We start from the raw sequence: 26001 nt of genomic DNA, 5'->3' as shown, positions 1-26001 counted from the left end.
AGGAGGGCAGGGCGATGGCCTTGGTAGGGGGATGAGGGTGGAGAGGCAGGGAGGATGCTGTGGATGGGGCTGATAAAGTGGGAGTAAAAGTACTGACAAGGATTTACAGCCGAGAAGTGAAGTGATCAAATTATTTTAGAGATACTATTCCATGGGTGATCAATTTAAAGGGTGGCAAGGCAAGTTAGGAAGCATTTTCCTTAGTAGTCTTGGAATGAAGATGGAGACAGGTTCTTGGGTCATGAGGTATTTCTGAGGTAGAAGAAAGGCCCCTGGGTGCCTCACCTGGACCTGCCTGACTCAGGCTGAGTGGCTCTTTCATTGATGTTTCTTCCACTTTACAAAAGAAAGGCCAAAGTTTTCACTTCTACCTCTGAACATGTGGATTGGCAGGCGTGTAAAACCCTACAGAGGAGAGGGACAGTTGCAAACAGTGTGGCACTAAGTGACTGAGTCACTAGTGAGTGGACAGTTGGCAGGTTTCAGCCCTTTGCATCAAATAACATGAAGAGGACCTAATCACATCAACTAAGAGATTATTAAAAATAATTTTTGTTGGTAGATCTCTGTGATTTTTGGCATATAACTTGGAAGAAATACAAATAATTGGGTGATTCTGCTATTTTAAAAATAGGTTCTACTTATATGAAGTTTTTCAGTACTTATATCAAAAGGAAAAATAGGAATCAAATCATGCTCAACTTGCTCATCTGGCAATAGGTGGTGGTCATTCAAAGACACATGAACTAAGTGGGGAAGGAGCCCTACCAAGTTAATCACACTACGAGATGCACACACTTCTATGTTTGTGTTTATTTATGTTTGATAATTTAGTTGAATTTATATTGTTTTGCTCAGTTGTCTAGTTTTAAGTATCATAATGATAACTCAATCCAGAAGACATTTTTAAACACTTACGGTCTTATGGTCATTGAAAATGTTTAAAAGTTATCTTTCAATATGTAGACATTTGTATCAGAGTATGTAGTATGATGAATAAAATACTGGAACATAAAAATTATATTAGGATAATGTTCTATGGAAAATGAAATTGAAATAAAAACAAGGAAAATTTGTTTACATTTTTAATGGATTATAGTGGGCACCAGAACATTACGATAATAAAACTCCAGTGCATAAATGTAAAGTGTTAATGTAACCATTTTATTTTGAATTTTGTTAGGCTGGAATATATATTTAAAATGACTTAATCTCACCGGAAATTTTGACATATCTGCAACTTAAATGTATTACTGTATTGGGAGATTGCTGGGGTTTTGTTTGTTTTGTTGTTGTTCACATACCCCCTAAAAAAAATTTCTGAAGTTTGAGCACTGGTGGTATAGGAAGTGTGTGTGCAGTGAAGAAGGCTGGGCATGGTGGCTCATTCCTGTAATCCCAACACTTTGGGAGGCCAAGGTGGGAGGATTGCTTGAGCTCAGGAGTTCACGACCAGCCTGGGTGACATGACGAAACCCTGTCTTTAAAAAAATTTTGTAAATCGGCCTGGTGTGGTAGTGTTTGCCTGTAGTCCCAGCTACTTGAGAGACTCAGGCAGGAGGATCGCTCGAACCCAGAAGGTTAAAGCTGCAGTGAACCGTGATTGTGTCTGGGCATACTGCTGCCTGGTGACACAGCAACTCTGTCTGAAACAGAAAAAAATAGAAGAGATTCTGGGCTGGAACCTTAAAAACCTCCTGATTTAAAGAAGGAGGTCAGGAGAAGAGGATGCTGCTATAGAGACTGGGAAAGAGGAAGCATGTGGCTAGATGAAGGGAGGAAGGGCAGTGACCCCAGGGAGGCTGCAGGAAGATAAGGGCAGTGACAGTGGGCCATACAGTGGGGTAAAGAACTGAAACATGTTTGTATGATTTCATGACGAGATCATTTCAGGCTTCCTGAGAGCACTAGTAAAGGAGCATAAGCCGAATTTGAGTGTTTAGAATCCTTTTCTCAGCACCGATATTCTTTGGTGTGTAATGGGTTCTTTCCGTTACATCCTTTGCTTCCTTGCCTTTTGGCTAAAGTCAAGTTAAATATATATCACTTCTGATTATATGCCCTCCTCAACAAAGACATTTCTATTTGCATGTCACGCTATGTGACTGACACCACACGACCATATGAATTATGTAGTGTAGGAAAGGACAATATGTGTACTTACACAGGTAATCTTTCTAGCAAGAGTTTTATTTAAAAATACCGTGAAGAATCAAGTTTACTAGATTAGATTTAAACAAGGCACAATATTCAAACTTTCTAGATAACACCCAGATGTTGTACTATAACATGACCATGACATAAAACCACAAACCATACTAACCAGGGTAGTTTTAAGTAGTGATGCTGAAAGAATTTGGCATGTACTCTGAAGATTTAATTTGATGTATTTCTCCTGAAAATCTGAAAGCTTTGAATCTGAAAATTCTGTTTAGCTGGTAATGCTGAGATTCCCGCATGTGGTTACAACTTCAGCAGAAGGACGACTTTAGTGTTGACTCTTCCTTTCTTTATCTTGTCTCTTGCTTTGCGAAAGATCAGAAATAATACAGGACGCTTGTCTAAAACTCTGTTGATGAAATTTTCAAGTATAGCCTGACCAAAATTCAGATAACTGAAAGACCAAAAAGGACTTTTAAGGAAGAAAATACAGGTAGACAACCACTAAATAAATCCAAGAATAAATGACTTCTGTTTTATACCTACAGGCTGTTGTCTGCCATTCTCAGAGTTTCAGAAGTTGAATCTCGGGCAATAAGAGCAGATCTCACTCATCTACTAAGTCCTCAGATGGGCAAAGATATTGTCTGGTTTTTAAAACGCTGGGCAAAGACTTATCTCCTGGTGGATGAAAAACTGTATGATCAGGTCAGAATGTAAAACTGTTAAAACTTCATTTGGATTTATGATGATGGCAGTTATAGAAGCAGGAACATTTTTCTTGGTGGGTTTTTCATCAAAATGTAACTGTTTAAGAGCAGTTCAACATTTTCTATGTTGAAGAGAATTACGTGACTGGAATGCTGTTTTAATGTGTATTTTAGAGCACATCACCTGATTTAGTTTATTTTAACCACTATTGAAGATAAAGATTATTATTTGGGAATAGATTATGTTCTTTGTGTTTGGTGTAATATTATGTTAGTTTTTTAATACTATGGGAATAACAGAAGTTGACAGGAAAATCACACTGGAAAATGTGAGTGGATTGAGGATGTCTTTTTTTTTGACCTGTGAAAATGAGTACCTGCGTAAAGCTGTTGTGAAGTAAGCACTACTTCAGATTAGATACTGATTTCAGTTTGATTTTTCTCTGTTTTTTTTTTCTTGAGTTGATCTTTCTCGCTTACCTTAAAAAATTTGTTTCCTCTCTTAAGATAAGTCTGCCGTTCAGCACAGCATTCGGAGCCGATACGGAGGGTTCTCAGTGGGTAATTGGCTACCTCTTACAAAAAGTCATCAGTAACCTCTCGGTCTGGAGTAGTGAGCAGGACCTTGCAAATGACACTGTGCAGCTCCTTGTCACTTTGGTGGAAAGAAGAGAAAGGTTAGCTCATTGTTGGAGGCTGACTGTGTGTGTATGTGTGTTGGTGGGAAACTCTTTTTCCCTTCCTGGTGTAGTCCTTTGAACAGGCAGATGGTTACACCGTCCTAATTCTAGCTAGAGCCTACGTTTTTGGAATAGTGCCTTTTAAAAACCGTATCACACTATTATTACAAATGGAAATAGAGCTTTCCCTTCTTCTAATTGAGCATTACATTGACTCCTTCAGGATTTGGCATCAGAGCCCTATGAGTAACACATCAGTAATTTACAGTGTTGTGGACACTTTTCTGTGGAATGTGCTCTTTTGAATTTTTAGACATCTTATCCCCATTTTAAATATTAAATACTGATATTTAAAATTTAATGTTGGAAAGTAAAATTTTTGGTGCTTTCTACAACAATTCTAGAAATGTTTTCATTGTTCTTACTGTATAGGAATATCATTGTTATTATTACCATTATCATTGGCTGGTTTATTGAATTCTTATAATTTACTATGTACTCTTCTAAGCACGTCATAGGTAGTATCTCGTTTAATCATTCTATGAGTCTCAGCCGCGTGAGACTGTTATTATTCCTATTTTGCAGATTATAGAGAAGTGATGATTGATAGAGGTTAAATAAATTTCACATCGCCAAACAACTAGTGGCATTTGACTGTAAGCCTGTGTGACTTCAAAGTCTGTCCTGTTTACTGTGCTTTGCTTTAAAAGTAATTAAATCTAGCTATTTTTTATTTTTGTTTTCTTTGTGTGTATGTGTATATATAGTAATACATCTTATGTTTTGTTATTTCTACCTGTAGGGCAAACTTAGTAATTCAGTGTGAGAACTGGTGGAACTTAGCTAAGCAGTTTGCAAGCCGGAGCCCACCTCTTAATTTCTTGTCAAGTCCTGTGCAGAGGACATTGATGAAGGCTCTAGTCTTAGGAGGTTTTGCACATATGGACACGGAAACCAAACAGCAGTATTGGACGGAGGTAACAGTGCCTTCTATTTTGATTGCACCCTTTTGTGTAACTCTGTAGTTCCTTTATCTATGCATTGCCGTGAAAGAGTCTCTGGAGACATAAACATATCAGTCATAGCTTTTCTTTTTTTTTTTTATTTTTGAGACAGGGTCTTACTCCGTTGCCCAGGCTGGCGTGCAATGGTGCAGTCTCGGCTCATTGCAGCCTCCACCTCCCGGGTTCAAGCAATTCTCCTGCCTCAGCCTCCCAAGTGACTGGGACTACAGACTCATGCCACCATACCCAGCTAATTTTTGTATTTTTAGTAGAAACGGGATTTTGCCATGTTGGCCAGGCTGGTCTCAAACTCCTGGCCTCAAGCAATCTGCCCGCCTTGGCCTCCCAGAGTGCTGGGATTACAGGTGTGAGCAGCCACTGTGCCCGGCCCAGTCATAGCTTTTCTGATACTTTTTTCTCCTAATGAATGGGTTGAAGCTTCTTGTTTTACAAACGTTATCTTATAATTTGTCTGTACCTGCCTGTGTGTGATGACACTGAATATCATCGAGTGTTCTGCCTTGTAGGCACATTTTCCCCAACTCCGTTGACAGCATGGACTGGCTTATTAAACCGTCATTAGGGATCAGGGAAACATTCTCCTGTCTCGAATACAATGCAGATTAACCATGATAGTCATTTCCTAGGGCTGTTGTATCAAAATACCACAATAGAAATTTGTTTTCTCCTGCTTCTGGAGGCTGGAAGTCCAAGCTATAAGGTGTCTGCGGGATTTGTTCTTTCTGAAGGCTCTATGGGAAAACCGGTAGCCTCTGGTAGCTTGCTGGGAGTCTTTGGCATTCCTTGATTTGTAAATGCATCACCCTGATCCCTGCCTTCATCTTCACGTGCTCCCGCCGTGTGTGTGCATCCACACTTCCCCTTTCTGTACCAGTTATGTTTGATCTTCACGTGCTCCCGCCGTGTGTGCATCCACACTTCCCCTTTCTGTACCAGTTATGTTTGATCTTCACGTGCTCCCGCCGTGTGTGCATCCACACTTCCCCTTTCTGTACCAGTTATGTTTCATCTTCACGTGCTCCCGCTGTGTGTGCATCCACACTTCCCCTCTCTCTCTTTTTTTTTTTTGAGACGGAGTCTTGCTCTGTAGCCCGGGCTGGAGTGCAGTGGCCGGATCTCAGCTCACTGCAAGCTCCGCCTCCCGGGTTTACGCCATTCTCCTGCCTCAGCCTCCGGAGTAGCTGGGACTACAGGCGCCCGCCACCTCGCCCGGCTAGTTTTTTGTATTTTTAGTAGAGACGGGGTTTCACGGTGTTAGCCAGGATGGTCTCGATCTCCTGACCTCGTGATCCACCCGTCTCGGCCTCCCAAAGTGCTGGGATTACAGGCTTGAGCCACCGCCCCCGGCCACTTCCCCTTTCTGTACCAGTTATATTTCATCTTCACATGCTCCCACTGTGTGTGCATCCACACTTCCCCTTTCTGTACCAGTTATGTTTGATCTTCACGTGCTCCCGCCGTGTGTGCATCCACACTTCCCCTTTCTGTACCAGTTATGTTTGATCTTCACGTGCTCCCGCTGTGTGTGTGCATCCACACTTCCCCTTTCTGTACCAGTTATGTTGAATTAGGGGTCCACCCTATTCTGGTATGATCTCACCTGAACTAATTACGTCTACGACAACCCTATTTTCTTCTTTTTTCTTTGTGAGATGGAATCTTGCTCTGTCACTCAGGCTGGAGTGCAGTGGTGTGATCTCGGCTCACTGCAACCTCTGCCTCCTGGGTCAAGCGATTCTCCTGTCTCAGCCTCCCGAGTAGGTGGGATTACAGGTGCACACTACCACACCCGGCTAATTTTTGTATTTTTAGTAGAGATGCCGTTTTGCCATGTTGGCCAGGCTGGTCTCCTGACCTCAGGTAATCCGCCCACCTCAGCCTTCCAAAACGTTGGGATTACAGGCGTGAGCCACCACGTCCGGCCAACTCTGTTATCAAATAAGTTCATGTCCTGGGGTTTGGATTTCCACATATGAGTTTTTGAGGGACACAGTTTGACCCATAACAACCATGGGCACATTAATTTTTTTTTTTTTTTTTTTTTGAGACGGAGTCTCACGCTGTTGCCCAGGCTGGAGTGCAGTGGCGCGATCTCGGCTCACTGCAGGCTCTGCCTCCCGGGTTCCCGCCATTCTCCTGCCTCAGCCTCCCGAGTAGCTGGGACTACAGGCGCCCACAACCGCGCCCGGCTAATTTTTTGTATTTTTAGTAGAGACGGGGTTTCACCGTGGTCTCGATCTCCTGACCTTGTGATCCGCCCGCCTCGGCCTCCCAAAGTGCTGGGATTACAGGCGTGAGCCACCTCGCCCGGCTAGTTTTTTGTATTTTCTAGTAGAAACAGGGTTTCACCGGGTTAGACAGGATGGTCTCGATCTCCTGACCTCGTGATCCGCCCGTCTCGGCCTCCCAAAGTGCTGGGACCACAGGCTGGAGCCACCACGCCTGGCCGGGTGCATTATTTAATAGGCTTTAAATCAAGGACCACGAGTTGCCAGTGTGTGTGTAGGGTGCCAGCCTGCAGTGCTTGTGTCTAGAGGGCCCTTAGGGTTTGAGAAGGGGCACAGTAATGGAATTAGGCAGTTGTTTGTGACTTCAAATCCAGGGGAAACCAGACTGACTAAGTATTTTTATTTTAAACAATTGTATTATCATACGGACAGCTTTAAGTCGAATTAAGATACTGTCCTCTTGAATATGAGTACTCTTACATACAGGGCAGGACTGATGATCTGAAGTTATGTTCTGTGCCAAGAGGAATTAGGTAAAGGAAAAAGGGAAAAAAAAGCAGGCGAGAGCTTTGTGTTGGGCTTCACTCTGTAGAGGTTGGCAGGCTGCAGCCCATAGGCCAAATGTGGCTTGCTGTCTGGTTTTGTAATAAAGTTTATCTTTGTTTTTTCCTTTTTGGCTAATTACTTGGAAGGAGATGGAGGGAAATGGCAGAATTCTTTGAGTGGCAGGGAGAAAGTTATGTCCCATGCTTTGGGTGTTCTGTCGTCACATGAGCCGGAAGTTAGGATGACCCTCAAAATGGGGAATGTCAAGTCTGGTTTAGATATTCTTTATGTGCTTGTCCTGCCTCCAATAATTAGAAATGTTTTGGAAAGTGAATATTTATCCAAGCAGAGGAAATAAAGCATGTGAACTGAGCTTTAAGAAAATTGCTGGTTTATTTTTATAGGTTCTTCAGCCACTTCAGCAGCGATTCTTAAGAGTAATAAACCAAGAAAACTTCCAGCAGATGTGTCAGCAAGAGGAAGTCAAGCAGGAAATCACTGCCACACTGGAGGCCCTGTGTGGCATTGCTGAGGCTACCCAGATTGACAACGTAGCAATCCTGTTTAATTTTTTAATGGACTTCCTTACCAATTGCATTGGGTTGATGGAAGTTTACAAGAATACCCCAGAGACTGTCAATCTCATTATAGAAGTTTTTGTTGAAGTTGCACATAAACAGATATGCTATCTTGGAGAGGTAAGCACTTTCTCATTTTATCCCTTCAGGATTAAAACTCTTTAAAGCTGTAATAAAATAATAGATCTTTACTTCAAATTTGATTAGTATTATCTTAAAGAATATTTTTATTCCTTCAAAAGATTTTCAAAAAGAACTTATAATTCAGAGAAAGTCATGTTGAGTGAATATAAATTCTTTTTTTTTTAAATCTTCTAAAAAGAAACAGGATACATGTGCAGAACGTTCAGATTTGTTACATAGGTATATGTGTGCCCTGGTGGTTTGCTGCACCTGAATATAAATTTTTGTCCTAAAATTTTGTTAGAAAAGGGGTAAAATTTTAAAAATAATATATTAATATATGCTTTTTAGAAATTATTATTGTTTTAATGTAGTTTAAAGCAAGAATTATTGCTATTCTTGGAACTCAGATATAAAGAAATATATCAGTGTTTGTTTCTCAAATAGATTCTACCAAGTAGCATAATTTGTGCATTTCTTTTTTGCAGTCCAAAGCTATGAACTTATATGAAGCCTGCCTTACTTTGTTGCAAGTATATTCCAAGAATAATTTAGGGCGGCAAAGAATAGATGTTACAGCGGAAGAAGAGCAATACCAAGACCTGCTTCTCATTATGGAGCTTCTTACTAACCTGCTGTCCAAAGAATTCATAGATTTCAGTGATACAGGTAAAATGTAACGTGATGGTTTTTAAACTTTGTTGTTACCCTCCTTTTTATTAAAGCAAAGGATTGTTTTCTGTAAGAGACACCTCATGAGGACGTTTGATTTGTGGAATAAAGGAAAGGAGATCTCTGTGGTCAAAGCGAGGGTGGGACCAGCGGCTCTCTTGACGTTCAATTTGTAGAGTAAAGGAAAGGAGATCTCTGTGGTCGAAGCGAGGGTGGGGCCAGCGGCCCTCTTGCTTGGCTTTCCTCTTGTGAGAATAATGGAAATAGTATCTCTCATTCCTTCAGATCTTACTAAATGCCAAGCACTATTCTTACCTTTCACAATGGTGTGGAGTCAGTCCCGTGTTATTCTCACTTTATAGATGAGGAAACAGAGGCACAGAGAGCTTAAGTCACTTGGCCACAGATACTTAACCAGGACCGGGATTCAAATCCCAGCCTATAACTCCAGATGCCAGTCTCTTCCCACGTCCCCCAAGGTGGCCACCCCGGCAAACCCTAGCACTTTCCGGAGTGCGGCTTGGAAAGCCCTGTTGGGATGGGAAGCACTGCTCTCTGGAGTTCACAGCCCACACTTTGAAGACCTAGCCTAGTGTCTCACCTACAGTATGATGGGGGAGTGGATTCGCCTGCCTGTGCCTCTACTAGCTGGTCAAATGGGCATCATCATAAATACCTTTCAGCGTGTTTGAAGGATCAGCTGTCAAGTGTCTTTGGTGCCTAGCATTGTGTCTCACAATCAGTAGGTAAAAGATAGTTGCTGTTACAGGCAAGACCCGGATCAGTAATTTAAACCTCATATATTTGTGTAGTTTTCAGTGCTGTAGAGTTCACTCCCCTCCTATCCCACTGCCCACCTTGCCTTCAAACAAAATGGATCCTGTTTCATAAGAGAAAAATGAGTCATATCTGGCCTCTCCTGTTACATGTTGTGCAGACATGTAGGGTGGTGGATATTTTTGGCTCCTTCCCTGTAAGATTCTAAGTTGGGTGCTATAATACCCACTTTTTTATCCCAATCCTTGATTGTTCTGTTTCCTTTTTTTTTTCATATTCCTTATTCACTGGCCCATGTTTTTTTTTTTTTTTTTTTTCTTTTTCATTTTTTAATTCTTGGGCCATGGTTTTTCCAGTATCTGCCCTGAGCTAGGTACCATCAACTTCACAGTGTAGAAGGTTTACTGTTTATTTATTTATTTTTTTGCAGTTAACTAGGGGTACCAAGGTGAGATAGTCTGAAAAGCACTGTACAAGTTCACTTTTCCTCAGTGAATTCTTTCTGGTCTGTTTTTAGGCCCAGCCTCTCACCCAAGTTTTCTAACTTTCTTCAGGTCATTTCTGCCTAATCCAGGAGTTCTTAACTTTTTCTTTTTTTTCCTTGTTGTTGTTTGAGAGGCAGGGTCTCCCTCTGTCATCCAGGCTAGAGTGTAGTGCCGTGATCATAGCTCTTTGCAGCCTCAGCCTCAGGCTCAAATGATTCTCCCACTTCAGCCTCGCAAAGTGCTGGAATTACAGGTGTGAGCCACTGTGCCCAGCATTCTTAACCTCTTACTAATACAGTATTAGTTGGTTCATGGACTCTTGGAAACCTTCTATAAATTTTCCAGGTGTGTCAGGACCCCAGGCTAAGAACCTTGTACCCAGAGGAATCTGTAACTCAATGTTAAGACCCAGAGATAAAACATGTATGTGTTTAGGTGATTTACTGTCATGATTACCCTGTATATCATAAACCAGCTCATTGTTTCAAATTTTTCATTTCTAGACATAGTATAACCATTTTCTTGGATTCTTATTCTATGCCCCCACTCAGGCCCCATCTCAGACCTATTAACTCTAGAAATCTCTATTTTGACTACATTTCCTAGTTGTTTCTGGCATACTACCAGATTTGTCTTATTTTCGGATTCCAGGGGAGTTCAGCATTAGGCTTAACAAGTGGATTTTAAGTAGACACATACCCCTCATTGGATCTTTTTGTTGTTGTTGTTATAAGAAATATGCCCTTGGCGGGGCGCGGTGGCTCAAGCCTGTAATCCCAGCACTTTGGGAGGCCGAGGCAGGTGGATCACGAGGTCAGGAGATCGAGACTATCCTGGCTAACATGGTGAAACCCTGTCTCTACTAAAAATACAAAAAACTAGCCGGGCGAGGCGGCGGGCGCCTGTAGTCTCAGCTACTCGGGAGGCTGAGGCGGGAGAATGGCGTGAACCCGGGAGGCGGAGCTTGCAGTGAGCCGAGATCACGCCACTGCACTCCAGCCTGGGAGACACAGCGAGACTCCGTCTCAAAAAAAAAAAAAAAAAAAAAAAAAAAAGAAATATGCCCTTAATAGAAAAAAATTGTAAATATAGAGACAGAAAAATCATGCTTACTTTTGGACACCATCCAGAGTCAATTGTACATTCCATTTTAGGAATTTCTTTTTTGGTTATTTTTGTTCAGTTTTCTTTGTGATCATGCTCTAAATACAAGCTTGCTTTTGTTTTGCTTTTACTCCTGGCAAGCTGTGAACTAAATTCAATTTTATATTCTGTCGTTTTGTTTAATGTAGTGTTAACCTTTCCCTTGTCATTAGAATCTGTGATGATATTTTTAATGGTTATGTGGCATTCCACATTTTGGAATTTAACCTGTTTCCTAATATTGGACATCTGGAATATTTACCTTTTTACACTTATAAATGGTGATGCACTGATCATTTCTGTGGACAAGGCTGTCTGAATTTCTGATTATATCCTTAATAGATAGAATGCTCAAAATGGTCTTAATATATTGCTTTTGAGGTTAACCACATTTTATCCTTACCAGCAATGAAATGTTATCATTTTTACGAATTATTTTTAATGAATCAGAAGTAGTATCTTTTTAACATTTGTATTGCTTGATTAATAGTTGGAATGGACTGTTTTCCTTTAGAGTCAAGACTTTGATAAATGTTTGTTTAGAGATGTTAATTTGTCTGTTTAAGTCTTAGTATTCTCATTAATTTAGATATAAGTCATATGTATTAAGAACGATAACCTTTGTCATATTGGTTGTCCTTTTTTAAATCCCTTTCTTTTTTATGTAACATTTTAATTTCTATATTTCCTGCATTCCTTTTAAGCTTAGAAATATTATACACACTTGAAATCAAATGGATATTTCTATAGAAATTGTTTAACTCATATTATGGCTACTATGCCAGTAGATTTTATATTTCAAAACATTGATTAAGCATTAGTTTTATTTCTAGACTGTCCCTTGCTCTTAACCTCCCCAATACTTCCGTATCAAGTACTCATATCCCCTAATAAAACTCAAAAGGATGACACAGGGCTGGGGTCTCAGATCCTTTTTTTCACCCCTGGGTGTGCTGTCCCCTGCATCTGCTCGCCAGAGACTGGGCAGGACGAGATCAGATTCTCTATTATTCACTCACTGATTTATTTAGCCTCTAGGGGTGAGTTTATTTTCATAAAGGTAGAATACACACTTGGAAGATTTATCGATGTTACCACCATAAGCCTGCATCCTTTTATTTTAATAGATGAAGTGTTTAGAGGACATGAGCCAGGTCAAGCAGCAAACAGATCTGTGTCAGCAGCGGATGTTGTGTTGTACGGAGTAAACCTAATTCTGCCCTTGATGTCACAGGATCTCTTGAAGGTAATCAATGAAATTGAATGTCAACATACAACTATATGTAATTGAAGTTCAAAGATACTTTAGACAAGAATATGTCTGTGATTTAATTAAGCAGTTGTATCTGTTAAATGCACATGAAGATGCAGTTTTTGCATTTTCATTAATGGTTACTTGTGCGTGCTTCTCAGTAACATGGGCCCTTACTCAGTCTCTGTTTCTGCCCCAGAGTCCTGCAGGCACCCACACATTAGTGACTCGTTTTGTCAGGGAGTGCTACAGAAAGAAGCCTGTCCTTTTAGAAACGACATTCTGTTAGCAGTTTTGATTACCTCATAATTTGTCACTAAGGGAATAAAGTAAGTTAAAAGTTTCAGTGTTTTCCTCTGATACTTTCTGAACATCATTCTCAGGTTAAAGGATTGAGCAAAGGAAGGCATTTTCCAAGGGGCACCATGTAAAACTGGGATGGTAAGCATCCAAGACTGATGCTGTTTTAAAGGTTTTGCACGTTCTGACTACGTTATGCCTTGGTTTTGCCAGTTAATATTGAGGGTGTGGTGGTGGGGGGCACTGTTTTTCTGCCGTCCCTACGTACCCTAGAGGGAGGCCTCTTGTCATGAGCTCTCATAGCAGGATAAGGGTGGGGATGAGGACACGGGTGGAAAGGAAAGGAGGACTTTGTGTATGTGCCTGTGTGCGTGCACACAACACGAGATCAAGACAAGGGAGGAGAGTAGGAGGAAGGAAGAGAGTAGAGGCTGAGAAGTGTCCGGAAGGTGAGTACGTACGAGAAGAATGGGTCCTGTCAGTTGCCAGCACAGCAGGGTCGAACCGTGTGCTTCCCTCCTCGAGAACGTCTCTGACTCTTGGAAACAACGCTGATGATCCATGGTATTCACGCGGCAGCCAGCCAGCAGGATGAGGAAGTTTAGTCAACTCTTCATATTGATTTGCATGTAGGGTTTGTTTAAACAAGCCAGTAAACATTTAAGTGTATTTTTCTTCAGTGTGGTTAAACCATATTACCTACTTTTACCCCAGTTCTCTAGGGTAGTACAACTGGAAGAATGTTTTTGGAAGCGTAAAGACCGAATACTCTGCTCTGTGCATAGTCTTTACAATTTGTATTAACCTTCTTGAATTTTTTCAACATGCTTGAATGGAAATACATTTACAAAACGGTTTTACTCCCAAGTTGTTTAATAATTTTAAATCTGGCTGCCTTGTTTACTTTTTCAGGGTAAACATAGAGTATCTGAAATTGACCTTAGCTTTTATTAACTATCTAGAAGATCGTTGTTTAGACTATTACTTTGTTTCATAGTAGTTACTAAACTATGCCCTTTATTTGTACCTGTTTTTACATTTAGTTTGGTCTTCATGTTTTCTATATCTTGTACATGTTTTAAAGAAATCATTATATTTAGAAGCTTGTCAGTTACTTTATTGCATTGATGAAAATAAAAATTGGATACTAATGAGCATCCAAATAATTTAATATTTCTTTTTCAGTTTCCAACCCTTTGTAATCAATACTACAAACTAATCACATTTATTTGTGAGATTTTTCCTGAAAAAATACCACAGCTTCCTGAGGATCTGTTTAAAAGTCTGATGTACTCCCTAGAATTAGGAATGACATCATATCCTTTAAATGAACATCATTGTTACTTGTCACTTGGGGAAAAAGGTCTTCCTTTAAAGAAAAGTGTTTTAAGTTTACATTTTTCGTTTTTCTTTTGTGGTTCAATTTTATTTCTTGAAAAACCCTGGGCCAGGCGCGGTGGCTCACACCTGTAATTCCAGCACTTTGGGAGGCCAAGGCGGGTGGATCACCTGAGATCAGGAGTTCGAGACCAGCCTGGCCAACATAGTGAAACCCCATCTCTACAAAAATACAAAAAATTAGCTGGGCGTGGTGGTGTGCGCCTGTAGTCCCAGCCACTCGGGAGGCTGAGGCAGGAGAATTGCTTGAACCTGGGAGGTGGAGGTTGCAGTGAGCCGAGATTGCGCGATTGCACTCCAGCCCGGGCAACAGGAGCGAAACTCTGTCTCAAAAAAAAAAAAACCAAAAAACAAAAACCGGTCACTTCTGTAACTGCTCTGTTTCTTTCGTTAGTTTGCCTCGTCCTGTCCTTTCACAGATCTCTGAGGCATTCGGTCCTGGTTCCAGAGTTACCCCTTCATCAGGGTCCCATTAGTAATGTTGAGCTGGGTCTCTGGTCGTAGCTGTGATTGTAGAGAATAATACGACTTTTTAATAAGTTGTATGTATCATAAACTGAAACAAGCTATACATCACCAGGCTCAAACCCAGAGCCCTTACAGGCGATCTGAAGAACACTGGAAATCTTTCCTTGTATAACTCAGTGAAGATATTGCCCAGGAGTCTGCTTGTGTGTCTGTATTCATTTCTAGAAACACTCATCCGTTTAACACTAGCTATAATTTTTTTTATCTTTTATAAATCGAATCTATCCAATCGAGTTTGTTCTTTGACCTTCATGATCAGAATGAGTTCGGAGGTTTGCCAGCTCTGCCTGGAGGCCCTGACACCGTTAGCGGAACAGTGTGCAAAAGCACAAGAAACAGACTCACCACTTTTTCTAGCAACACGGCACTTTCTGAAGGTAAGACGTCTGTGGTAGGTCAGAAAATCATCTACTTTCAAAAGTATGGTGGGTACACAGAATTCTGCATTCAAATGAGGAAATGCTTCCATTCTTGCGGGGGCGAGGAAACCATGACTTCCTGTTCACTGTTATTTCCTGGAGATCAACTCTTCATGGACACATTCTCATCCACTGTTTTTTGTGTTCTTGAAGATTGATATGGTAAATATTGAGGGAATTTGATATTGTTGATTATTCACGTACCACAGCAAGTTGCAATATCTTTTTTTTTTTTTAAACATTAAGGAAAATTTCAGATTGATTTAATAAATAGAATAACAACCAACCCTCTCTTTTTCTTTTTTGGACTGGGGAGGGACGGGAGGATATATGATCATCCTATGTTTTTATTTAGAAGTCTTAATGTAATTTCAGCTGGTTTTTGATATGCTGGTTTTGCAAAAGCACAACACAGAGATGACCACCGCGGCTGGTGAAGCCTTCTACACGTTGGTGTGTTTGCACCAGGTACTGGACGCCCCTTCTCAGGGGACTCTTCTCATTCTGTTTTGCAAAGAAATTGTGGAGATAGATGGTGGGTCATTAATCCCCCCTTTCTTATAGGATCTGTGACTCAGTGCCTCAGTTCTGTTTCAGTGAGGCAATATTTCTTAGCTTCTTTATTAGCTTTCCCATGTCAGTTGGTGTTTATCTGACAGCTGTTTGACAGTTCAAAGCATTTATTTTTTGTCCTCCACCATTATGAACCATCTTTTGTAATGGTCACTGCCCCAAAGCCTGTGCTAGGAATGACGAATACATAATGCGTATGTGAAGAACTCATGGTTTTGTAAGAGAAACAAGATGGCAGACAAAGAAGAGTCTGCCTTCAGACAGTATGGAAGACAGTATTTTATTGCATATTGTAGAAAACAGTATATTATTTCATTTTGTTGATCTTTTAAAGACTGAAGCATCACTGATAATGGGGTTAATAGAAGAGTTAGGCTAGCTTCCCTGTCTCCCTGCTTCTGATAGAATAGGTGCCTGTGAAATTTATGAAAAGGACCATATTGAATATTTTGCTGCCTCAGTTTCCCATTTTCCTCTTCCATGCATATATATATACACGCATATATATACACACACATATATGTATATATATATACCTCCCAGCATGGCCAAGAAGCTATGGCATTTTATTTCCATCTTTAAAAAGGGTTTAGAGGAGGTCTTCCACACTATTTTAAAGACCTCCTTTCTCTAGATTTCCCGTAACATCTGTGCCCCAAGCTGAAGGTGCTCTGGGGCTTTATTTCTTGCTCTCTGCCGTAGGCTGCCACTTTCTGCAGGTGGTGCCCCCTCTCAAATCTGTGCCCTTTCTCTGTCATTTGATATACTTGTTGCTTACTAGCAAGGTAGTCTTCTTGTCTGCATATATTTAAACCATTACATTCTGATCCTCTCTCCCTCCTTCTTTTCTTTTTTTCTTTCTCTCTCTCTTTTTTCTTTTCTTTTATCTCTTTCTTTTTCTTTCCTTTCTTCCTCCCTCCCTCCCTTCCTTCCCTTTCTCCCACCCTCCCTCCTTTCCTCCCCCCGCTTCCACCCTCTGTCCCTTCCTCCCTCCCCTCCCCTCCCCTTCCATTTTAACATATTTGCACACTGTAGAAAAGAGCAGGTTTTAGGAATGGCCAGTATGAAACCTGCTGCCTGGCCCCAGAGGCTCTACTATCTCGCTTTTTTTTTTTTTTTTTTTTTGAGACACTTTATTACCCAGGCTGGAGTGCGCTGGTGCAATTACTGCTCACTCCAGCCTCGGCCTCCTGGCCTCAAGCGATCCTCCTGCCTCAGCTCCCCAAGTAGCTGGGACTACAGGTGTGCACCACCACACCTAGCTTATTTTTTGTAGAGACGGAGTTTCACCATGTTGCCCAGGCTTGTATAGAACTCCTGAACTTAAATAATCCACCCGCCTCGGCCTCCCAAAGTGCCTAGGATTACAGGTGTGAGCCCCACGCCTTGCCACCTCTGCCATTTCTTGTGAGTAGGGAAATGATAGGAGATTATACTTGGTCGCCTGTGAACAGGACTGTCCCTTGGATAGGGCAGTCAGGGCGCCGCTCGGGCTCCATGGTTGGGGATTGGGATGCTGCACCTTACCCTTCTTTTCCAAATGTAATTAACGTTTGGTTTCACCATTTTGGTCTATCATGATAGCCCAATAAGCCAGTGAAAAATTACAGCATGCCAGGCGCAGTGGCTCATGCCTGTAATTTTTGCACTTTGGGAGACTAAGGTGTGTGGATCGATTGAGGCCGGGAGCTTGAGACCAGCCTGCTTAACATTGCAGAACCCCGTCTCTACTAAAATTACAAAAATGAGCCAGGCATGGTGGTGCATGCCTGTAGTTCCAGACTCTTGGGAGGCTGAGGTGGGACGATCACTTGAACCCAGGAAGCAGAGGTTGCAGTGAGACAGGATCTCACTCTGTTGCCCAGGCTGGAGTGCAGTGGAGCAGTCACGGCTCACTGCAGCCTCAACCTCCTGGGCTCAAGCGATCCTCCCACCTCAGCCTCCCAGGTAGCTGGGACTACAGCTGTGCACCACCACAACTGCCTAAGTTTTAAATGTTTTTTAGAGGTGGGATCTCACTGTGTTGCCCAGGCTGGTCTCAAATTCCTGGGCTCAAACAGTCCTCCCTCCTCAGCCTCCCAAAGTGCTAGCATTAAAGGCCTGAGCCACTATGTCTGGCCAGGCCAGCTTTCTTTTTTTTTTTTTGAGACAGAGTCTCACTTTGTCGCCCAGGCTGGAGTGCAGTCGTGCGATGTCCGCTCATTGCGAGCTCCGCCTCCCGCATTCCCGCCATTCTCCTGCCTCAGCCTCCCGAGTAACTGGGACTACAGGTGCCCACCACCACGCCTGGCTCATTTTTTTTTATTTTTAGTAGAGACGGGGTTTCACCGTGTTAGCCAGGATGGTCTCTATCTCCTGACCTCGTGATCCGCCCGCCTGGGCCCCCCAAAGTGCTAGGATTACAGGTGTGAGCCATGGCGCCCGGCCTCCAGGCCAGCATTTTTTGAGAGCTTACCTCTGTCCTGGTTGAATTTCCCTTCCGCCTAAACCTTCTTCCACTTTCCTTTATAAGCTTTTATAATAGACTATTAAAAATAGAAAATTTCCCATATTCCTATATTTACTAAAGTCCTTTTCCTGCCCTTTCTCTAAGAGCTGCTGGGCACAATGCCGGTTTGGAGCTTTCAGAGTGCCCTGCTCCACTTGGAGAAGGTGCTGGAATATATTTCTCCGCCCCCTCCTCCCAAAAGGCTCCTGCCTGTCCTGTCTTTGCGCACACTGCTGTCCTCAGAACTGGGTGTACAATATATCTCTATTAACCTCTGGGGAACTATTGCAGACTTAGATTATGTGTAAAATGCAAAATAAATAGGAATAATGTGCTTTGAAGAGGCAGCACAACAAAGTGATTTATCACATGGGTCTTGGGGCTACCTTGCCTGGACTCTTGCTTGATCTGGGCCATATCACTTCACCTCACTGAGTGTTGAAACTTTCACCTCTGGAATAGGAATAGAAACAGTACCTGTCTGAAAGCATTGTTGTAAATGATAGATGAATTAATTCGTGTAAAAGGTTTTCAAACAGTAGTACTTAAATGCTGAATTACTCTACATGTTAGCTCTTAAAATGTGCCCCTGCCTTTTGGAACCCCACAGTCCAGTAACTGATATGATCTACTTGTATGATATTCTAAGGAGGATACTTGTGTTTCCTTTGTCTCTTCAATAGGCTGAATATTCTGAACTGGTCGAAACATTACTGTCAAGTCAGCAAGACCCAGTTATTTACCAGAGATTAGCAGATGCCTTCAACAAGCTCACTGCAAGCAGCACTCCTCCCACGCTGGACCGGAAGCAGAAGATGGCCTTCTTAAAGAGTTTAGAAGAGTTCATGGCAAATGTCGGCGGCCTCCTTTGTGTAAAATAAACAGCGTGACTTCACGCTTTAGATCTTTTCTGCAAAGTGCACTGAATTGCTGAACGTTGACTTGAGTCTTGTCCTGTTCCTCAGTTCATTTGGCCATTTTGGATTTTGGAGAGCCTGAAACTTTGATATGTATGTAATACAGTGAAACGGGAGAGGTCAACTTGGCATCAGCTTCTGCTGTTAAGTGTTAGCCACAATCTGTCATACATATGTCTTTTAGATTTTGAATGATGATTTAAAATTTTCAAAATGAAATTCCATATATGTGCAAACAGATATGGGCACCACGAAATACATATGCAGTGCCTTTTTCCTTTTAACCTAGGTGGCTAGCCAAAGTTTAGAATTTTTGTCATTAAATATGAAATGGATATATGCTAGGCAGTGTTTCTCAACATCTCCATAGATCGCCTGCGTCACTTGAGGAGCTGGTGAAAAGGTAGATTCTTAGGCCCAGCGCCATCTGTAGACCTTCAGAGTCTTAATGTCTGGTTGCTGGGCCCAGGAGTCTTCATGTTACTAAGCTTCTCCTTCCCGTCACCCCAAAAGTTTTGAATCAATGAAAGAGACATTGAAAACTCTTCAGAGGTTTTACGCTTTCTAGCTTTTCCTCCCTTTGATGATTGGGTTTATAATTCAGCAGGAAGGGGAGACATCACCAGGGGTTTGTTGGCTGTTTCTTAGCTTGCTTTCTTGCTTGCTTGCTTTTCTTGCTTTCTGTCTCTCTCTCTTTCTTTTCTCTCTGTCTCTCTTACATCAATCCAGCGTTGCAGGTTTTGTGTCATACAAGTCACTAATCATACTCTGATGCCTGAACTTGAGGAGGAAAATACATGTATATTTTTGTTCTATAAAAATAACCTTAGGAACTGTAGCCATTTCATTGCCTTAATTTTAAGAGGAAAGTACAAAAACAGCTGATTTGTTTTAGTAAGAAACCACGTCTTGATGCTTCAGAGTTGGTTTAGGGTGTTAGCTGCTATGAACCTGTTGCCCCTTTCGATCGTGTATTTATGTAGATTTATCAGTGAAATGAAAGGCTTGTTCCCGTCTAGTCTAACTTTTTGAGTGTGTTTCTATCCAGCCACATAGCCCGTATCTATTCTAAATGGCTTGCTTAAGCAATAATTATTTTAAAGGATGTGAATTACTGATTCACACAGACTATTGCACGTTGGGGCATTAGGGGCAATAATTCTTCTCCAGTCACGGGAGCCAGTGAATTTAATTTCAGAGATTAAAAATTCACTTTAGATCCTCTAGTTAGATCTTTTAATCAGGATTTTTATACAGCTGCCATGCTCCCCTAATTCAGTGTGCCAGCTTACATTGTGGAAATAAAAGCTAATTTATACACAGCAGGCATATGAAACTCCACTCATTGCAATACTTTCACAACACAGTGACAGGTAGAGGACTCTGGCACAGGTGCACTCATGAAACTCTGCTTCCACCATGTTCCTGACACCTATCTGCTACACCATTCTGCAAATACAGTTTTTCTACCTGATTGCATATAGCATATATGTCATTACATGTGATACTGTGCAAAACTTTGTATAATTCTGTGTTATTAACAGTTAACAAAACTGGAGCATCTAAATTACATCCAACCTGTGCATGTGATGTTAGGTAGATGTGAATGCAGGGCCTTGGGCCATAACTTACATTTCTCTCAATTTGATCACCATTGAGTCACAATTAAGGGGAAGCAAAAACATCTTGAAAAGACTGCTAGGAAGGAAACTAATACCAGTCATCCTGAAGTACACGTTTCTGTATTTTAAAAAATACTTTGATGCATTTATTTTTTGGTGTTTTTTTTTTCCCTTAAAAAACCTGAAGTGACATGCAGCAGTAATCTGTTCTGCATTGTTCTTGGTGTTGTGTGTTCCAGCGCCCTCCGGCTTTCTCAGCTGCTGTGAATTATGTGTATCTGTGTGTGCTAAGTACAGTCTCTTTACCAAAGGGCACTGAAACACACAATTGACTGGACAGGTCCACGCGCCATGACAAAACTATAATCAAGTTATTAAAAATAAAGATGAGTGGGAAAGGAATGCCTCGGTAAGTAAAAAGGCATCTATATTTAACAACTTTTATCCAGATGGCGACATATTTGCAGAATTTGCCCAGATCCTATTACAGTACTGAAAATAGAAAATCTCACCTCCATATTCCTGAGGTCTAATTTCATTAGACTAGTTTTAGTTTAAAAAGACCTTCCTCAGATTGGACCAAATAATACTTACGAGATCACCAGAATGTTGAATGTTGGCACACTGGGGTGAGGAGAAGCCACTACCATTTTTTAGGTGATGGGGATGCCACTGAGTTGCAACGGCTAGACCTTTTCAGAGTGGTTGTGTGCGTGTTTGCCTGCTTGGATGCTTGTTCACTTTGTGTTTTATTTTGTCCAGTTTTGTCTTTAGCGTGTTTATTAACTTCTCCTGTCTTGTTTTGTTTTAATGCTCTTGGCCCAGTGGGTCTCAAGAACACCGGCTTAATTCTAGTCAGTTGATTTTTTTTTTTCTGTTAAAACTGACTGTTGTTAAAACATTTTTTAAAACAAAAACATTATTTGTACCCTCTTTTATATATGTCAAAGGGATACTGTCAAGTATTTCATTTTTAGATTTTTGTTTTATAAAATTTCTGTTGTTCGTATAGTATCCTTTAACCTCTAGTTTTCCATACATCCTTTGTTTCTCATTTTCCTTGACCCATTTATTTCCCAAGGCACAATCACGAAAGACTTTGTACTTTCACAGTCTGTTACTGTAGTAGCACCTGTAACTGTGTTCTTGTTTTGTTAAAAGGATTGATTTGCTTTCATGGTCCTTGTGCTGGATGGGTGGCTGCCTCAGTAGCAAAACTACCTGACAGTATTTGACAGTGTCCTTTCCAACACCGTTATTTGGGTCTTACAGGCTGGCCACCTCTGTTAGAACACAGTCCCATGTTAACATCACTGCATTGAGTTTTTGTCTGGTGTAAAGTGTGACATTTAATGTAAACAAACTGCAGGGTTTTTTCAAACTAATTTTAAGAATTTAGTCTTATTTCATTGTAAACTGTGTATCTAATTATTTACATTACTCTGTTCAGATGAGATGGTTACTACTACTTGTCCACGATTTTCATTTGAAAAGCAAGTATCTATACAATTTCCCCCCAGTCAGCATTATTTAACACTCTCCTTAACTGTCTTTGAACTTTCTCTTTTACCAAAAATGTCAAGTCTTTATAGTTGTAATATCACCATGTTTCCCATTTCTGTTAATACTTCTATGAACCCCTCAAGTATTGAAGGGAACTAGCTGTCAGTTTCAAGGATTACAAGTTTGAGTCTCCTAATATACAGCATCATTCTGAACCCTGAAATAATACTTTTCTCTGTTACAATTTTTATCTGTGTGCCACCTCTGTTGTTAGAGGTGGTTGTCAGTAGACCTTACTGAGTTAGCTGTCTTTGATGAGGAGTTATTGGTTCCTGAATAAAACATTAACCTTTTAAGTCAGAAGGAACCTCAGGACTTCTTAAGGTTTGTTTGTGTTTTTTAAAACCAGAGAATGAGGAACTCATTTGGCTATGAGGTTTAACATTATAATTTTCTGTAAGCTTTCCCACAAAACAACATTGTTGATTTGAGGATATTATAATGTGTTTAACTGTTTTTTAAATGTAAGTGGTTATTCTCCGACTTGGTAACTATGTTCTGAAAACACTGCATTTAAGAATTTTTAAAAATTGGTTTTCTAAAATTAAAATGTCCAAATTAGGCATATTGCTGAGCTCACATTGATGTGAAGTGCCATGGTTCCGGCTGAATTTTAAGCATATTTTCATTTAGATATAAAATATGTGAAGTATGCTTGGTTGATTACAGTGGGAACCCATGACATAGTTAACCAAAGAATATGTTTGGTTCAATAAAAATAGAAGTTTCATACTGGGCATTCATTCTGTTTTAAGGGAATGAATGAAGAATCGGTTTCCTGCTGTAGTGCTCTGTGGGGAAGTCTTAGTAAAGACCGGAATGCTGAGGTCGGCTGTGGCAGTTCCCTCCTCAGAGTTGGGTGGTGTGGCTTGCCCATTACCCGCGTGAAGCTCACATCGTTACCCTCCTCTCCCGCTGCGGTTGGATCTTCCCCTGTTCCCAGGCCCTCCCAGCAATTGGAGAGGTGGTTTTTTTTTTTTTTTTTTTTTGATTTTGGTTTTGGTTTTGTTTTCTTCCCCCCAGTCTGCATTCTTAGGCCTCTTAGCTATTAGGAACTGTCAGATACATACTAGTAGCTAATTTTCCTAGCCTGAAATTACATACTGCATCTGCACTATGTACCTACTGGGGATCTGACCTCAAGTGTTTTCTGAGCCCAGGCTTCCTGGTGTGGTGTCTTTTACCACATAAAATTATTACAGATTGCAAATGCTGGTATTGTGATTTGATTCTCTGTACAAAGAAAGAAGCTCTATGCAGTGAGTTTGTGGTTTAATGGTCACAAAAATGTTAGCACTGCTACCACTCAGCACGTGTAAAATTTTTTAAATTTATAAATATTAAAATTTTAAACTTACACTAAGACTTTTCAGTTTTTTTAAAGACCCAGGGATGAGTGTACTATTTAAATATTTACCTCTATTAACATAACTAATGAAGGTATAAAGTTGCATTTAGTTTTTCAGAAGATGCTGCAATATGGTTTTAGGAAATAAATTAAGGCTATGTATTGAGCCAGTTATAGGCTGAATATCAGGTTGATAAAATTTTATTTGTATTTTTAAAATTCATAAATGGGAGTTAAAATGTGTCTTGTCACTAAATATTTTTATTACATTTTTGTTTTGACCATGTGTGATTTGTTCATGGGTATTTAGCTAGACTCTTTTATGAAACTCATTGAAATGGTGCTAATTTCTTTACCATTATAGGAAGATTGACACTGGGGACATTACACAGTCCTAAAATAATTTTAAACTTAAAAAAATGAAGACATCTGTACCGATAAAAATCAAGATTTCTGTTACCTTCTGGGAGAACCCCTGGTACTCACAGAATATCCAGTATTAGAAATATAACAATTTTGTCTATATTTTATAATATTTTTCTCAGCCCACAGCCTTAAAAACAATTTCACAGTTAAGTGATTATCTTTGGTGCATATTTAGTAAATACTTTTAGCAGTTTGAGTCATTCTTTTTGGCCTTTCAGGGAAAGTGGTGAATTACCATCTTATTGTGTGCTAGACAGATCCACCCTTTGCCTAGTGTTAAATCTTGTAAATACATGAAGTGAAAAGTTAATTTTTAAAGAAAATGCATTTTTAAAATGTTCATTTTTAACCTGAATTTGCTTTGAATATTCTTTGATTTGTAATGTTGTTATTTAGGTTATATTGAGATTTATTCCCCTCCAAAGGTGGATAAAGAAAAGTTGTTTAAGAAAACCAATTAGAGTGTATTTTTGTTTCCTTTCTTTCATTACCAAGTGTGGGGCCGTAGACACAAGCTAATCATCTGTCGTTTGAGAGCCACAGATGATTTCAAAGGTCCCAAATATATAAAAATCTGTAACTGCTTTTTTAAAAGACATCTTTAATGGGGCTCTCCAAAAATACAGTTTGGTTGCTTATGAGTGATGCCTTTGACGGGCTGATTAGATTATAAGACAGTTTTGTTTGTTTGTTTTTTGAGACGGAGTCTCGCTCTGTGGCCCAGGCTGGAGTGAGCAGCGCAATCTCAGCTTACTGCAAGCTCCGCCCCCCGGGTTCCCGCCGTTCTCCTGCCTCAGCCTCCCGAGTAGCTGGGACCACAGGCGCTGCCACCACGCCCGGCTCATTTTTTGTATTTTTAGTAGAGACGGTTTCACCGTGTTCGCCAGGATGGTCTCGATCTCCTGACCTCGTGATCCGCTCGTCTCGACCTCCCCAAGTGCTGGGATTACAGGCGGGAGCCACCGCGCCCGGCCTTCTTTGTTTTTTTTAAACATAGGATCTCAGATCGGGTCTTGTGCATTCTATCTAATCTCAAATGGCAATTCAGTTTGACTTCTTTTAAAACTAAGTGGAAATGATATATTTGGTGAAATAAATGAAATAATCTTGCTGGGAAATTCCACACAGCACCCCCGGCAGCATCCTGTCTCAGTTCTGGTGTATAATTCAACCTCCTACTGAGCGTCCCTGTAAATTATTTTTAATATATAGCATGAGAGTGAACTGAGGTAAGTCATTGATGTTTCCCAGAGATGATGAATGAACAGAAACAAATAGGATCTACTAAACATTTTATTCCCATAGTAGTGAGCAGTTTTGTTCTTGTTTTGATAATGTTCATTTCTGCCTACTTTACCATCTTAGGCTTCAAATACTCCTTTAAGAAAGCCCAAGATATATTGAGTAGTGGAACTTCTTATTTGTACACCTGTTTATAACTGCACTGCCCTGGATGTTACGGTTATTTCTAAGGACTTACCTGGTAAAGCTAGTTGAACTGGTAGACTGCAGGGTAGAGGCAGACCTAGATTCAATCTCTAACTAAGCTACATAGGGCTTACATTAATTTCCACAGGTCTGTTATCCATACCATGAGCTTATAAGTGTTCCAAAGAAAAAATTTAAAAGTGATGGATAAAATACAATAGTAGATGTTCAATAAATTCCATTGTATTTAAAGATGATTTCTGAAAACACATTTCATTTTATTAGATAAATGTATCGTAACACTAAGTCTGATACCTAATAGTCAATTGCTTTTAAATACATGCTGTAATATCTTCATATGATACTACGTTGTAGCCCTAGCCACAACCACCCTAGGGATATTGGGGTAGAATTCACCATATTTATTTACTGTATCTTTTTTTTAATGAGAAAATAGATCTATTTATGTCAACTATCTTAGTCTGTTCTATTTAAGTCAACTATCTTAGTCTGTTTGGTGCTGTTACAATACCTGAGACTAAAGAACAGAAACTTATTCTGTCATTTCTGGAGGCTGCCCTTCGCCTTCCATCATGTGGAAGAGGCAAGAAA

General features: G+C 40.5%; 1 protein-coding gene across 5 annotated transcripts in view; it reads left to right on the top strand.

Moving 5' to 3' along the window:
- The window catches only part of LOC105490303 (exportin 4), a 112545-nt gene extending 88127 nt beyond the window's left edge, over positions 1-24418 (top strand). For 4 of the 5 annotated variants that reach the window (XM_071081671.1, XM_071081672.1, XM_071081673.1 and 1 more), the window contains 10 exons: positions 2709-2868; positions 3378-3547; positions 4353-4527; positions 7754-8047; positions 8539-8719; positions 12255-12373; positions 13865-13996; positions 14866-14982; positions 15400-15492; positions 18769-24418. In XM_071081671.1, coding sequence (XP_070937772.1) covers positions 2709-2868; positions 3378-3547; positions 4353-4527; positions 7754-8047; positions 8539-8719; positions 12255-12373; positions 13865-13996; positions 14866-14982; positions 15400-15492; positions 18769-18966 — 1639 coding nt within the window. In that variant the 3' untranslated portion in view covers positions 18967-24418. Of the gene's footprint in view, positions 1-2708; positions 2869-3377; positions 3548-4352; positions 4528-7753; positions 8048-8538; positions 8720-12254; positions 12374-12578; positions 13838-13864; positions 13997-14865; positions 14983-15399; positions 15493-18768 lie in introns of those variants that run through there. The other variant, XM_011755807.3, reaches the window with a different exon arrangement.
- The last annotated feature ends 1583 nt before the right edge of the window (positions 24419-26001 follow it).

Source organism: Macaca nemestrina, chromosome 16, assembly GCF_043159975.1.
Source record: "Macaca nemestrina isolate mMacNem1 chromosome 16, mMacNem.hap1, whole genome shotgun sequence".
Taxonomy (NCBI): domain Eukaryota; kingdom Metazoa; phylum Chordata; class Mammalia; order Primates; family Cercopithecidae; genus Macaca; species Macaca nemestrina.
The sequence above is the reverse complement of the archived record's forward strand: the minus strand, read 5'-3'. Positions and strand labels throughout refer to the sequence as shown.